This window comes from Typopeltis vanoorti, chromosome 18 (genome assembly GCF_054136105.1).
Source record: "Typopeltis vanoorti isolate ZY-2024b chromosome 18, IOZ_Tvanoo_1.0, whole genome shotgun sequence".
Classification (NCBI taxonomy): domain Eukaryota; kingdom Metazoa; phylum Arthropoda; class Arachnida; order Uropygi; family Thelyphonidae; genus Typopeltis; species Typopeltis vanoorti.
Genome location: NC_143566.1, coordinates 72,225,614 through 72,241,849, shown reverse-complemented (window position 1 = coordinate 72,241,849; position 16,236 = coordinate 72,225,614). Strand labels below are relative to the sequence as shown.

General features: G+C 33.2%; 1 protein-coding gene across 1 annotated transcript in view; it reads right to left on the bottom strand.

Annotated features, from left to right (window-relative positions):
- Window positions 1-7,390: 7,390 nt before the first annotated feature.
- LOC150096796 (BAR/IMD domain-containing adapter protein 2-like) overlaps window positions 7,391-16,236 on the bottom strand; it is a 71,041-nt gene continuing 62,195 nt past the window's right edge. The window contains exons 8-15 of the mRNA XM_090408718.1: window positions 13,376-13,462; window positions 11,739-11,849; window positions 11,411-11,639; window positions 10,260-10,446; window positions 9,946-10,017; window positions 9,296-9,503; window positions 7,787-8,076; window positions 7,391-7,463 (exon numbers count right to left, since the gene is read on the bottom strand). Of these exons, the coding sequence (XP_090264844.1) occupies window positions 7,391-7,463; window positions 7,787-8,076; window positions 9,296-9,503; window positions 9,946-10,017; window positions 10,260-10,446; window positions 11,411-11,639; window positions 11,739-11,849; window positions 13,376-13,462 (1,257 nt within the window). The remainder of the gene's footprint in view (window positions 7,464-7,786; window positions 8,077-9,295; window positions 9,504-9,945; window positions 10,018-10,259; window positions 10,447-11,410; window positions 11,640-11,738; window positions 11,850-13,375; window positions 13,463-16,236) is intronic.

Sequence of the window (16,236 nt, the reverse complement as noted above, 5' to 3'; positions counted from 1 at the left end):
TCGCTCTCTTTCTTCGGGGATTATTCTGTCATCTCTCACAGAAACTTATTTTTAGACTACTTTTATTTTGGTTGGCCTTCAATGTTACGGAAAACTCGTTTCATGTGTATTCTTTCAGATTTTATCTTAAATTTATTTATTTTTTTAATTTATTTATGACAGTAATTTATAACTGCTAATAGATGTATCTATTTAAACCCGAATCATAAAGGAACAGGTAACATTAAGGTGATAATGACTTTTAATTCCACAAAAGGTGTGTTAGTATATTACCTATGTATATACTTAAAATGCTAATAAATCTTGAGGGTAAATTATTAATATTTTTAATATACTTAAACAAGTAAATAATGATCATGCAATTGCGAATATATTTATCTATATATTTAAATATAAATTATATACATATGTAATATACTAATACACCTTTTGTGAATTAAAAGAAGTTATCATATTAATATTACTTTTTCCTTTATGATTCAGGAAGTTTCATTCATTATGTAAATACATCTCTTAGCAATCATGAATTACTATCGTAAATAAATACAAATACATATTTTTAGGAATTAAAAGTTTATATATATATATATACACTTTGGCTACAAAATAATGATGTAAAGGATTTATTATATACTTTCACAGATGAAGCACTTCAGAATCTTTTCTTCTAAAATTTAGGAGGATAAAAAAGAAACTGCAACCACAAGAGTTTTTAATGATTGATATATAATCACAGCACGGTATGATGAGTTGTCCAAATGTCCATCTCATCATGCAGTACTTCAATATCTCTGCACCCACCCGTCACATTCGGGCGGTGCATTCCAATCGCCAACTATACTCCATTGCAAAAAACCTGCTCCTCATCCCTCTGAAATATTTTTAAAAAATTTCATTTGAAATGAATTTTAAAAATCTTGTATCAAAAAACCTTTTTAAATATTGCTTTAATTAAAAATGGCTAACCTTAATTTTTAAACTTCTTTAAAATATAACATTTAAAAACACACCTTTACAATTAATATTATTTTTTAATCTACAAATAAAATTTAAATTAATTGCATAAATGCATCGAACTAATATCAAAATAAAAACCACCGTAATGATTTTCTTTTCCGAAAAATGCTGAGAAATTCTTCGGTAATAAATCATTTACACTTCATCCTACTCATTACCCTCCTTAATCCCTTTCTGCTACATTAAATCCTAACTATACATAAATGATAAAAGAAAAAGAAATGCAAAAGACTCTCAAGCGCTATTGTTTGTTCTACGGGTCTATACTTCGCTTTCTAAAAGAGGTCGTTTCAGTTATAGTCTTTTTTTTTTGTTTGTTTTTTGTTTATTTTGGAGATCTCAGCTGGTACTGGGAACACTAACTTTCCTTAATAACCAGTGAGTCCGTAACAGAGCCCTAATAGGTTCTACAGAGCGATAATATGCTTCCATTTGGGAGAAGAATCTAATAAGCCAACAATTGGGATCTTTCTCTAAATGGCTCTAGAAAATCCTACTTGATGGTACTTGTCTGCAAGTGTTCCAAAGTTAGAACCATCTTCGTTTTTAGGTAAGATTCTCTGGAGATGAACTTAAGACCTCGAGAAGAAAAGACTATTAGCTGTTAAGTTTGATCAAGGCATTATTCCTTTTCTTTGGGAAACGCATCAACTATAAATTTTATTTGTAGAAATCTTTTTTACATCAAATAATAGCCGTAAAAAGAAAACTGTATCTGAAATATACATTTATTCATGAATCAATAATAGTACCCTCTGGTAGTAAAAATTGACAATGACTAAGCATAATTAATAATTGTTAGTGGTGCCCTCTGGCAGTAAATATTAGCAATAGTCGAGCATAATTAATAATTGTTGAAAGTATAGTCAAATAAATTTTGATTTTTAAAAAAACATTCAGAATCAAATTCGTTTTCTAGAATGATGTTTCAAAGCGTTAAGTCAATTATACGCTTCTTTTAAAGGGAGAAAATGTCCAAGCCAGTTGTGCAAACAAACGCCTAAGAAAATTAAACATTTTTTTTTTTTTATCGATTTTGGTGACACCTTCATCTTCTCTTCGTTCGACAAGCGAAACAGCCACTAGGGGATTAAAGAAAAATAGCAGAAATCTGAACCACCAGTCTATTTCAGAACATGGCGAATTTTTATCGGTTTCCGGGCGAGAGTAAAATTTAATTAGCTGAAAAGAAGTGGTAGTGTCCATTGAATTTAATTGGAATCGGTGTTTGATTAAGGAAAGAGGGAACAACGAGTGGATAAAAAACTTGCTTTGAACTCTATAGAAGACATTTTCTATTACTGTTTTCATTTTCCTTAAATACATAATTAAAAGGTGTCTTAAGATTTTTACTGAAAATTGCAATACAATCGTAGTAAAAACTAAATTATTAATTGAAAATAATTAGTCCTTACCCTCATAAGGACTGGCGTAAAGTGGCGAAGCAAGAATGCTTTTCATCTTCCCCGTTATCTGTAGAGGACAGCGTAGGGATAAGGAGTTATTGAGCTATTAAAGCTCTGATCATGGTATGAGGGTAACAGCAATAGCGGAACCTCAGTTAGAACTTCATTGGCTACAGGATTGCCATCCATTACCCTCCAAGGGTATTGATCACCGACTATGTAAGTATAAGTAAAGGTGAAATCTCAAAAATACGGACGATCTCTAGGCCACTCCATAGTGGGCGAAAGACCGTCCTAATCTCAGCGTTGGTTCCACTCAGTGACGGGCTCCCCGACCACTGAGCAGAACCGCTCATATTCCGAGGAAAATAATTCACCGGCACGTACCCCTCAGCGGGCCGTGCCGGAGAACACTTTCCCCGGAGACTCAAAGTGCTCCCTTAGGGCAAAACCTAAGAGAGCGAACTCATTTACCCAGGATAACAGCAACAGCCGAACCTCAGTTAAACTTCATTGGTTCAGCATTGCCATCCGTTACCCTATATATGTATGGGCATCTCATAATAAAATCAATCGACCGCATTTCACGGTCGACCTCGAATAATCTCCCTTCAGATCAATACGTGAAAATAATTACTGTTTTCATTATCCTTAAATACATAATTAAAAGGTGTCTTAAGATTTTTACTGAAAATTGTAATACAATCGTAGTAAAAAAACAAATTATTTATTGAAAATAAGTAAACATTACTATTTTTTATTATTTTATAAAAAACATATAAATTAGGGAATTAATGCAATGAATTATGAGTAACAATTTCTCGCCTTGCGCAAGACATAAAAAGTTTCCCATCCAGAAATTTATAAATAAATACACTGATCAACAAGAAATTATATAGCAATGATTCCACAATCGGGCAGATATCATAAAATTTACTTTCTTATGTTAAATGCGTGGAATACACGCGTGTGGAAAATATTGTTTAGAAAAGGCTGCTTTAAATTCAAATTTAATCTGTTTTTCAATGAATAGCAATACTTTTCCCTAATACAATGTTAGCCCTTTTAAGTACTAAATGACTTTGCAAATTGCTTCAAGCAGTTTTCGTTGATCGTAGCCTCGGTACCATAATTCAACTATGTAAATGCGTAGAATTAAATTTCCCAAATATTTAAATGTTGATTATTTTAGATTTCCTCTCGCTGAATTGATCGAGCGCAGTTTTTGTTATTTATTTTTATTTTTTGCTTACTTAAACATCATTATTTATTTATAACATTTTCTTATCTATATGTTAATTGTGAAAAATAAGAATCCTTTACTTTTTGAAGAAGAATTTTTTGCTTACTTAAACATCATTATTTATTTATAACATTTTCTTATCTATATGTTAATTGTGAAAAATAAGAATCGTCAGTTTAACGGCGAAATTTTTTCATTGATTTCCTATTTTGCAAGCTGTAAAACGCTACGTTAAAAAGTGTGTATTAAAATAAAAATAAAATTCTAATTCGGTTTTGCTGAACTAGTAAATAAAAAGAAAAGAAATTTCAAACTCCAAAAAAATGTGAAGATTAATTGAAAATTTATACCTGCACACTTATTGTCATTACCGACTATTGACATCATAAATTAGCGGCAAGTTCGGTATTACACTAGAGTAGGAATGCCCAGTTTTTTTTTTTTTTTTCACTTTCCAAATTAAACAATTAATCCGAATTTTCATCTGCAGCTTTTACTCAAGTTTGATGTGCAGGCTTTTGAGATACTGATTTTCCTTAGGGATAACTCTTAATTATTCTGAGACTACATTAAATGCAATGCATCTGTCAGAGAAAAGAATGGGAACAAAAAGAAAGTTTTAAAAAAAAGTGCACAGACAAAGAAATCGGGAACGTGAAAAAAGTATAAGAATTCTAGACAGAAAATCGTAGAGAAAAGTAATAAAAATGATCTGAAGAATGCAAAGATGGAGAAATATAGACTGAAAATGAAAAAAAAAAAATAGAAATAGACCTATAACACGGAAAGGGAATAGGAATATTCAAAAAAGCATCTTGTATTGAAATAAAAAAAAATGGAAGGTCTTTGAAAGAAAATATACGAAAAAAAAAACGGGAATTATAAAAATAATCCTCAAATGATTACTGTCAATCAGTTTGCGATAACAAAGAAATGGGCTTCAGAAGAGAGTGGGGGAAAAGACAAAAGCTTTTAACCCCGTTATAAAAAAAAATTAATGCATAAACATACTCTGCTTGCCAGGAGTTTCTTGCACTGCGCTCTGTGACTGTCAGCCTGCGGAAGCATTTAAAGTAAGAGCATCCATTCCGATATTAGAATAATAAAAAGCATTGTATTTGATAGGAACTGTACATTCATGTCACTATATCTGAAGCCCACCCAAGCCCCTGCACATTATATTTGGGGTTTTATAGTATCATGGTATTCTGCATTTTTGTGAAGGACGCTTTCGGGGGAACGGAACAACTGCTACACTCAGAACTTCCTGAGTGTAGCAGTTGACCGAAACATTCAGCGAAGGCTGTTCTCGACTCATCTATCACCGAAATATAGGAAGAGAATCGAAGAGGATCAGTACCGGCAATCGCATGCCTATATGTAAAATAAAAGTTTTTAATTCAAGTGGCAGGTACATAAAATCCTGGATTATCGTAGTACTCTAGACAAATTTGATTTCATACTTCAGTGAAATTTTCTGCAGATGTGATGATATATCTAGCACTATAAAGTTATCTCTGCTGTCATAATCCAGTCTGTAACAGAGCAACTGGAAGACAATAATATAATGAGAAAAACATGCCTTTTCTTTATTGAAAAATCTAATATTAATGCCATAAAAACGATGTAAGATTTTCCGAATCTGTAACGTACTGACGATTATTCTCTCTCTCCCTCTCTCTCTCTCTCAGCCAATTAGCAAATATTTCAAAGAAAGGGTTTCACAAAACTATTCGAATATTATAAAAGGTTTATTTTACTTTTTTCATAGAAATTTTCTTAATTACATAATACATGTAATTATATATTATACATAACATAATAATACATAATTTAATACATCCTCCGTAGCTCAGTCAGTATAGACGAATCCTTTTGGTCGGAAACTGCTGGGCTCGATTCTCTTCGGTGACATGAAACCTATCTTGTCTCTTTCGACAAAAGGTGAGTTAGCCGGTCTCATACGATGGTAGAGGATTTTTTTCACTCGGGTTTTCGTTCAGTCAGGAATACTTAACACCCAGCCATAGGCCGATTCGTCAGCTATGTCGTCCAAAGCCCGGATAAAAATAGGGAGATTGAAATGGTGCCGTACCTCCCCGTAAAAGGGGTTATGGCTGTTGTATCATCGTACGAAATAAATAAATAAATTACATAATATTACATGTTCCAAAAAAAAAAAAAACTTCAGTGAATTTTACAAGATATTATGCCCCATTGGCTGAAGTGCTAAACCACAAAAATTACGGACATACTACTACAAGGGTTTTTTTTTTTTTTTTTCAAAAGTAAATTCGACCTTTAGGCCAGTGAATTAGAAACATTTCGTATATTTTCGGTTTCTGTATAGATCCTCTTCAATATACCTATGCATAATTGCGGTGAGATATTTGTCGGGAACAGCATTCATTGAATGGTTCCTCGCAATTGCTGCACACAGGAAGTTCTCTTTGTTTGAACAGCCTTCTCAGACGAAGACACTCTCGTTCCTGACAGAATGTGTTATGACCGGTTACGCTTCTTAGACAAGCAAAGTGGGTTGTTTTTCCACTGATTAACCACTCGGCATATCTCACTGTTAGAGAAACCATTCTGCTCTGCTGTTTTCAAAATCGTGGCTCCAGTCAGACGGACACTCACAATAAGCCCTTTATCGAACACCGAAAAATCTTTTATTTTCCCATTGTGATCAGCGTTATTGACCATTATTGACCTGCAGCATTTTAAATAGTTGCCTGGATCATCTGGTGACCAAGCATTTTGCATATACGCTTCGCAAGTGAAGTTGACGTACACCTGCATAAAGGTTACTCATCAATTTATGACATGCATTTTAAATTTTATTATGTATTAATTTATTTTATGTAACTTATTATTTTTAATCGTAGTTAAAATATATTAAACTGCGACACATTTTGATAATTTAAACGTATTTTAAACATTGTTAAAATATATAAAATCTTTTAAAAATGGTTTTATAAATTTTGTTCACCAAAGTTCTCTGTTACTAATTTATTGCTTTTTTTTATTGTTATTAATATATATATATATATAATTTTGAAACGTTCCCAGCAATTTTTGAATATATCTAGTTTTCAAAAACTGCATTATTTATATATAAGTTGCAGTGTCAAAAATTTAATTATTATTTTGAATAATAAACTTCCCTTGATAAAGATTTAACACATAAAATAAAATAAAAAATAAATAAGGTAAACATTTTGCCAAAATATATTGAATCCATTTATAAAGTGCTAAGAATAAAAAATATTTTAGGCTTTGAATAATGTAAGCAAAAGGAATGCAGTTCATTGAAATAATTAATTTTTTTAAAAAAAAACTTGACCTAATTCTCGAACACCAATAATTTTTTGTGATCTTTCTGCTAGCCATGAAATCAATCACAGTTTATTCCTTTAAAAATTTAACGTGATTTTTTGTGACAAACATGTTGTTTTCCGGGTACGGTGTAGCCAATAGCCAATGTTATTATTAGGTTCTTTGTGTTCATGAAAAAAAAAAAAAAAAAAGACTCAACTGTTTCATAACTTAGGTTTCATAACATAATGGTTTAGCATAACTTAGGAAATGTTGCGCAGTTTATTTTGAAAGACTTACAAACGGGATTTCGGATCACCAACATCTAAACATATACACAAAATACATAGCAAATCTTATACATTTGTACAAATAAAATTTCTTTCTTTTGTACATGTTTGAAGTGCTACGAAATCATGGGAGCAGAACGGTCGTTCGTCACCACTTTTTTCAACTTCACACTGGAAAATATGTTATCCCTAAAAAAAAAGAATAACAAATTAATTAATTTAAAAATTCATAAATTAAACAATTATTAAATTTTCTATAAAATATATTTATGTTATTTTTCAGGAAGATAAAATTAAATATATAAACGCCTTTAAAATATATTTTGTTACTATTATTTATAAATTATTCATTTAATTCTTTATTTATAGATTTTGGTTTAATAATTTATAATAAATCTGATAGCTTTATAATACTTCACTTAGTTAATAACGTTACAGAGAGTATTACATTAAATAAATAAAAGTGATGTTATTTTTCACATTCCTATTAAATAGGCAGCAGAATCACTTACCTGACTTCATCCCCCTCTTCCCCCAGAGTGGGGTTGGCATGGTGCATATTATCATTGCAGAAACCGCTATCATTACTACTGTGTAGACTCGTAGATGTTGGCAAATTGGGCGGAGGCACCGAAATCGGAAAGGGAGCGGTAAGTGATCTCCTAGGAGACCGAAATATGTGGGGTGTATCGTGAATCTCTTTCAACTGGCAGTGAACCTTGGATGACGGCATACAACTATGAGACGGAGTGTCAAAAGGCTTTTGACAACTTCCCCTACTTGCTGGAGAACTCTGACGAATCTTTTGGGAAACAAAAAAAAAAAAAAAAAGAGATAAAAACATGAATTAGAGAATTCATCCCTTGCAAACGGTTCTAATTGTAACATTAATTAGAAACTTGAACTTCGTCTTAGTAAATCGAGCAGTCAAATCGGCATTCTTGAGAGGTTACATACCAAAACGTATTGACCATTCTGGTCTACTGAATGGTACCATTAGTCAGCTAATGATGGAAGTTCTTACCGAACGGTTTTCCTGACCTTAAGTAAAAGGGCAAACGTTCCTCAGAACAATCACTAACAAATTGCCTATTCAGTACTAACGCCAAGGTGATTTCCTACCAGAACGATTGCAAATAAGAACTCCTATCGGATACAACTATTCATTCGGGTATAGATTAATTAAGATTCATTTGTAATAATGGAATAGCTATAAATCTATCTAAAAATAATAATAATAAATAAATAAATAAAAATTGTCATATCTATTCATTAAATGCGTTAGTCTAGGCTAATGTTTCGCAATCTTTCTTTAGTAATCCTCAAAAAGAACTTTTTCAGTTAATTCTTTTTCATTTCGCTCCCTAACGAAATTCAAAATAATAACATACTTTATACTTACTATTCTTTATTGAATGGAATTCTCTTTAGTTAAATACTCAATTTCATGTTAGATAGATTAATTAATTCTAATGTCACCTCTTGAACATAAGTTAAATATGCGTCTTTCTTTCTTTTTTTTTTTTTTTTTTTTTACATTTTATTCGCAGAACTATGATGAGAACTATAACTTCCTTGAAGAGTTCTTAGTTTCCGAGAGGTTTTGGATAATAAGATTTTTTTAGCGCCGAAAACTAATTTTTGACTCTGTTAAGAAACTAGTCTAGACGGAATCGTAGACTACGTAAGAATTTTAAGTAGTTATCTATTTTCCTTTTAAACTATTATTGAAAGCGGAATGGATAGGCTGCGTTTCGATCTCCTGCTTTCATATATATATATATATATATATATAAGATGAAAATCACCCACTATATATAACGTTTATATAATCAAAACACTTTCTTAAAAAACCTATAATTACCCTTCTTATATTAGGATCATCTCGATAGCATATTATTAAAGAGTATCACATTTTACTAGAATAAAAGTTTAGTTATATCAAATTAATACTAATAAAATAATTAAAATTGTCAGTATAATTTACTTATCGATGTATTCAAAAATTTTACATAGCTGACCTTCATGCCCTCCTTTGTGGCCATAAGGGGACTGTCAAAAAAGGTTGACCAGGGTCTCTGGACGGGTGACGATGTGTAGTCATCGTCCTCGGCTATACTCCAGTTGCGACCGTATGCATGTCGTCGATGTAACCTTGGGGCTGGAGACTCGGTAAAAGAAGCTACTGTGCTTAGGTCCGAGCTGTCGCACCACTTTTGTAAGCTAGGACTGAAGGGGGAAAAAAAAATTGGAATAATAATTACAATTAATTTTAAGTTACAATCTTTAAACATAGCTTCCTATATAGTGCACAGCATCCAGTTGGTTATAATAAAACTATAATGAATATATTTTAATTATTTTAATATTTATAAAAATAATTTCTTAGATTTTTATTAAATCTATAGAAAAATTATTGGTATTGAAATAATTTTATAAACTGACATTTTAAAATTACAATTTATAAAAATAATTTATTGTAGATCATTTAGAACGATTCAACTAAATTAATATTTTAGCAAAATAGTGCTGTTAAACTACTAACAATGTATTAAAAGCTCAATTCTCTAAGCGCTATGTGCTCTTAAAGCATCTTAAAAAATTAATTGGAGCTAATCTTCAGTTTTAAAGTCTAAATTAGATAGACTGAGCTCATATAAACAGTGCTTACCTCATTGGTTCCTCTTTATCACTTTTCTCGTCTAACATCGGTTCCGTATAAGCTATAGGGAACCATCCTACTCTAGAAAGAGAGGGAAAAGAAATAGAAATCCTCCTTACTGACTGATCTTCATCGCAAATAGTTATGAAAACAATCAAAAACAAATAAACTTTTGGCATTAGGCAGAATAATTCTATTTTTATATCCTATGACAATTTTAATCAGTTACCATTACTCCACAAGTATTTTGACTATAATATTTTAATTCCAAATATAACTTACAAACTATTACTGTTATTAATCTGAGGTAAGCTGGGGGTCACCTGTGATTCCTTAGATTTTCCCCATAATGCCATCCTTTGTTTCTTTCACCGATTAGGCCTATGATATCACCTTCGTGAAAACTAAGTTGATGTTCGCCACTGGACAGATAAGAGTACAGCGCCCTCACGTGGTAATTATCAGATTTATCTCCTGAAATTGCCATGCTCTTCGGTCGTAAGGACATTGCTGCAATACATTATATATTAAATAAACTTTCTGCGACTAATTTTACCAACTATGAGCTTTATTATAATATTACACAAAACTATTAATAAATAAATAAAATTTGTAAAAATAATTAATTTTAAATGATATATATACACCTAAGTCCGCGCGGTTAGCCGAATGACTAAGCACCTCCTAACCATATGCCTGGGAAAGGAGTGTTCTGGGTTCGATTCCCGTCATCGACGTGAGGAGCTTAAGGATCTTTCTCAGTCATAGCCAAGTTACTGATCTTGGGCGTGGACTGCAAGGTTTTTTTCTTCCCAGTTTATCTAGGGTTTTTCATCCCGCAAGCAGGCAAACCGGCCTTAAGAACTCGACGCTTCTACAGACATAGGATACAACGGGAGGCATAGGGCTAACCACCGTATCCTTGTGTACGGTTGCGAATAAATGAATAGAAAACCCTCGACACCGCAAGGTAAAAGAGGGAAAAAAGAAGAAGAAGATATATACCTAAAAAGTAATTGTATTCCAAATCTTGAAATATTTTTTTAGAAATTGTTATGGAATCATTGTGAAGTAATATATTTCGTTATTAATTACAATGATTAAAACCAGTTAAGACTTGCATTCTTTGAAATACATAAAATCTTTAGATTCATTTCCTTAAAATGACTGACTTTTATATTCTCTAGCCATTATCATGCAATAAGATCATTATGGCTAATTTCATTTGGTTGTAAGAATGCAATTAGAATACTATAACCAAACCATCACCGTTCATAAGTTGGCAAAAATATCTTGAGATAAATTGATGTTGGGTGGAAATTCGTACATGTCAAATTGATATGAATATATAATTCGAAGGCGAAGTGACTGTTACATCAGAGGACCAAGCTGTGAGATAACAACCACTGTTCATTCTTTCAAAAAAAAAAAAAAAAAGGCAAACTGCGAAACATTTTCAACCAGTGATACTTACCGTATTCACTGGACACTGAACTAGCACTGGAAGAGGTCAAATTGAAGTCGGATTTGGCACGCGACAATGGCCTAGGATAAGGGGCATCTTGATAGTCTCTTAAATCGAGATAACTAGCATCGATACTTTGTGTTTTCCTCATCCCTATGGTCGGAGATGTGTTGCAACTTGATCCCTCACCAGGATTCAGGCACATGAGGATATTAGAGCTAGCATATTCATTGGCAACCTATATCAAAACAATGGAATTAATCCACAATAAAAAAACAATTAAAATTTTTAAAAAATTTTACTTAAATTCACAAATTAAATTATAAATTACACTCACTTTGACGTCACTATTTGAATCAAACATCTTTTCAATGGACTCCGGTAGGAACTCTCTGGTTTTCACCACCTCTTTCCATTGCTCCAAGTTATGTTGGAGCACGGCTTGACCCTGCAACAATGCAACAAGATGGCAATGAAATAAATAATGGGGGGGGGGGGGTTACGAAATCACAGAGACGAATGCCACCTTACTGTTATATACAAGAATGTCAGAGTGTTTTATTAGGATGAGAAAGTTCGCGTGATTCTCTATCACTCCTAGTTAGCAGCCGAGAGCTGTTAATTAAGTTTACGATGTTATCTGCTTTACGGTAATGAAGCCAGCATAAAATGAAGACAGCTCATGCATGCACGCCCTGAGTACGTTCCAGAACATTATGCCATCCATAACCGAGTGATGGAGCTATACATCAAGTCTGTGCATGGACGGTCGTGTCAAGTAAGGAGATACAGTGTTTATTAATCCCAACAAGATCTCCGTTCATGGTCACGTGTTTGGCTGAGTCGGTAACTTTCGTTGACTGATGCAAATGGCTCCTTAGGGGAAGATGGAGACCCCCCATCACTTTACCACAACAACCATCGACATTTCGAAGTTTATATTTTAAACTGTCATTTTGGGGATTTTTTCATCAATCTTTATACCCTTCTAAAGTTATGAGATAAGGAGTTATAAATTTCGCTTGATGTATTTGTAACTTTTTTTTTCATAATTCATTTCCAGTTCTGTAAAAGTTATGCTAGCTAAACAGCTAGTATAACGTTCACACACACACACACACACGCACGCACACACGCTCGCGCAAGCTAAAAAAGCACCTATCTACTAGGAATAAGTCTGTTTATACTGATCTTTACGTTTATATAATACTCTGCGAGGTTTTGTTTCTTTTGACGACGTCATAAATCATACATAAAGATTGAAAGAAGTAATCTGAGGGAGTTCGTCTTCTAGACGTACATGAGCCTACTCCATTATTTCAACTATATGCATTTATAATCAGTTCTTCCTTTAATCGCTAGGATTCTGCAGGTTTCATTCCAACTCACGTGCTTACCTGTGAATATAAAGCAAGACTAGCTGTTGTAGCAAATGTAAAAACGAATACAAGTATGCGATGATTCAGGAGATGATATAGCATTCTTGTAGAAGGAGAAAATAACCATCTGTGATTGATTCTGTATGCAAATCACGTATCTCGTTTGTGTTTCCATATCGAATACAAGTAGAGAGTAGGACAGACCTTTCTAAAATTCAAATTAAAGCCCAGCCACAACATATAAAACCCACCCATAAGATTGCAGGCTTGCCTAACTTATGAATATTTAGATTACAAAGATTTAATTTTTTTTACTTTATTATTAAATTCTAGCTGTTCAATTTATATTTCAAGATATTTATTTGAAATTAATTTAACATAAAACTTTTTAATGCTTTATTTTAAAATTAAAAAAAAAAACATTAAATGTGTAAAAGTTTATTTCTGTGGATATTTTTGATCAAACTCATAAAACGAAATAATAAAAGACAAGCTTTTATAGGAATGTAAATTGTTAAACATCAACTGAATCAATTTGCTAATACTTATGAAATATTTTAAGATTTCAACAATATCTTGCGATTTCATCACTCACCTTGGTATGGTAGGCAAAATAATGTTTGGCTAAGGAACATTGACGCTCTAAAACAAAGCCAAATCTTCTCCGTTCCTGAGTTATGGCCTTAAAAATAAAACATCAGGTAACATAAATGAAATTATTTGCTGCATATTTTCTTCAAAATAATGATACTCAGAATACAATACTTTTCAAATGTTTTAGGTTATGTTACATTGCTTTACAATTATTTAAAGTACTGGACTATTTAAATTTTAATATCAAAAATGTTAGCCCTAAGTGAATTAGAAAGACCATAATAATATCAAAGGAAACTTCTTAATGAGTAACAGATATCTTTTTCAGCAGTTGATGTTTTACAAGGCTGTTGTTGTCTTAGTTTCAGTACATTTCTTTAATTTCAAAGACAATATTCTTATTAAAAGTATGTCTTCAATATTCATTTTAAAGAGGAAGATTGCCAACATATTCATTTCACTGACGTCCTTCATCACATTTTGGGACTCATCAGAGAAGAGGTTCAGAACAAAATCTTTTATAAATTTCGTTGTTCTCTCTCTGAATTCAACCGTAATATGTCTTGTCTTGTATCATAAAAGAGCAGAAGCACCGTTTGCTTCTTTTACTTTCTAAGAATCTGAGGATCATTTGACTCTTTTTCACTTACACACGTCTAATTTGACCCGAAATCAGAGACATGTTAACATATAACATAACAAACTCGTTGAAAATGTTGAATCCCAACACCTTTGAGCATCGAAGCAGAATTCAAATTCTTAATCCTTAAAAGGACTGGCTTAAAGAGGCGAAGCAAGAATGCTTTTCATATTCCCCGTTATCTGTAGAGGACAGTGTAGGGATAAGGTGTTATTGAGCTCTGATCATGGCAGGAGGGTAACAGCAATAGCCGAGCTTCAGTTAGAACTTCCTTGGCTGCAGCATTGCTATCCATTACCCTCCAAGAGTATTGAGTGATATCATTATTAATCACCCAATCAGAATTCAAATTATTATATTTCAATTTTATATAAATATTTCTAATTGAAATTAATATTAGATATATTAAGTAAATCTATTAAAACTGAAAAATAAAATAAAATATTTTAGTTTAAAAAATAAAAACATGTTTTAGAATTAAACATGATTTTATAGATTATTGTAGTTTAATTTGAAAATAATAAGCAGTACAAAGAAGATGAACAAATTCCTAAACCCTCGCTTTTATAATTCTTTTATTTTATAAGAAAATTCCTGCGTTCTTGCAGAGCTTGATTGGATTGGCTGTTTTCATTTACTGACTGCAAAAGCAAATAATAATAATTTGTGAGTTCAACAAATCTTCATCATCGGCCTGTAGAGTAAGATAGGCTGAGAGTCAGCAGATAGTAGGAGAGGAAATAAAGATAGAGTGCATAGTGGTAGAGTAGGTTAAAGAGGCCTCAGTTGACCTGTTTTAGCTGTTTGACCACCAGGGGCATTTCTAAAACGGTCGTTGATTTTTCACTTTACAAAAAGGAAAAATCCTAAAAAGGAAACATGTAACAAAACAAACAAAAAAAAGTACAGAGAAAAGCAAAAATTGAAAGGTAAACTTAGAGGTGGAGGAAGGATCTGGCCCGAGTGATGCAGCTCACAAGGAATTGCACCGCCTCGCTGTAAGCCTTCGCCGCTCGGGATCTCAGGTCCTCTCCACCTGTGATAGCTGAAACCGGTGAAGCTGTGTACAGAAACCCCACAAGGTGGTTACTGTGTCTTTCTTTTGTTGTGGGCAGTTATTATTCTTTTGGCCATGTCTAGTTTGCAGAGAGCTATGAAGAACGCCGAAGCTGCCTCCTCGTCTAAATCCTGGGATACCTCTACTTGCTCAGGGGTGATTTTGCTGATGTCATCAACGAAGATGTCACCCTATTTTGTGCTGACGATGTCAGATCCATGTTTCCCTGTGAGGAGGAGTTCAGGTTCTCCTATATTCTTCATCGCTTCTTTGAATTTTTCCGCCACCCCTGGGATACCTCTAATGAGATGGCTTAGAGTCTCCCCTGCTTTTGCGTGAGGGACTTCTGGGTGGGCGGTCTCAGATACTTTTGCTGTTTTGGGCATTACCAACTCTTCTTCCTGTGGGCTTAATGGCCGTTTGGAGGTATTGGTGTTCACCTTCATATTTCCTTCTTCGATATTAGTATTGATGGTTTCAATAACGACTGTTTCTTCTTGTTGGATTTTACTGCTTGTGGAAGTTTTTTTCCCCTTACAGTTTTTCTTAGACGTGGAGGTATGGATTTCTGTTATATCAGGAGCAGCCGCGAAAGGAGGAGAAGCTTCCTGGGCTGGGTCATTTCCATTGCTTGGTTGAGTTGCTGGCGTGATTGCACCACCCATCCTCTCAGCAAGGGTTCTGGATGGGCATGTGTCCACTTTGTGGTCAATGACCCCACATTTCAAGCAAGCTGACTCACATTTTTCTTGGTTGTGTCCTGCTTTGAGGCAGTTTTTACATTTCACTCTAGGACAGTCTGCCCCAAGGTGAGTGAAGGCACCACATCTAAAAGATTGTTTTTTTACACCAGGGTAGTTTATCATTACTCTGGCAGATCCAATAATAATAAAGTTGGGAACGGGCGTTTTCATCTCGAGGGAGATGTGGACTTTGCCCGACTTCCATTTGGGGTTTTCTGCGTCATTTAGGACTTTCACTTTGTGTACAACGCCCCATTTCCCGAATATTTCGTGGATAATCTTTACATCGGCTTCAATATATTCTAAAGGGAATCTGGGGATTCTAAGTAGTTTGGTAATGCTCCCTACCAAAAATGGGACTATTGTTTTTCCATTACATTCGAATCCTCCAAGTGGTTTGTCTCTTGTTTGTTCACTCCTTA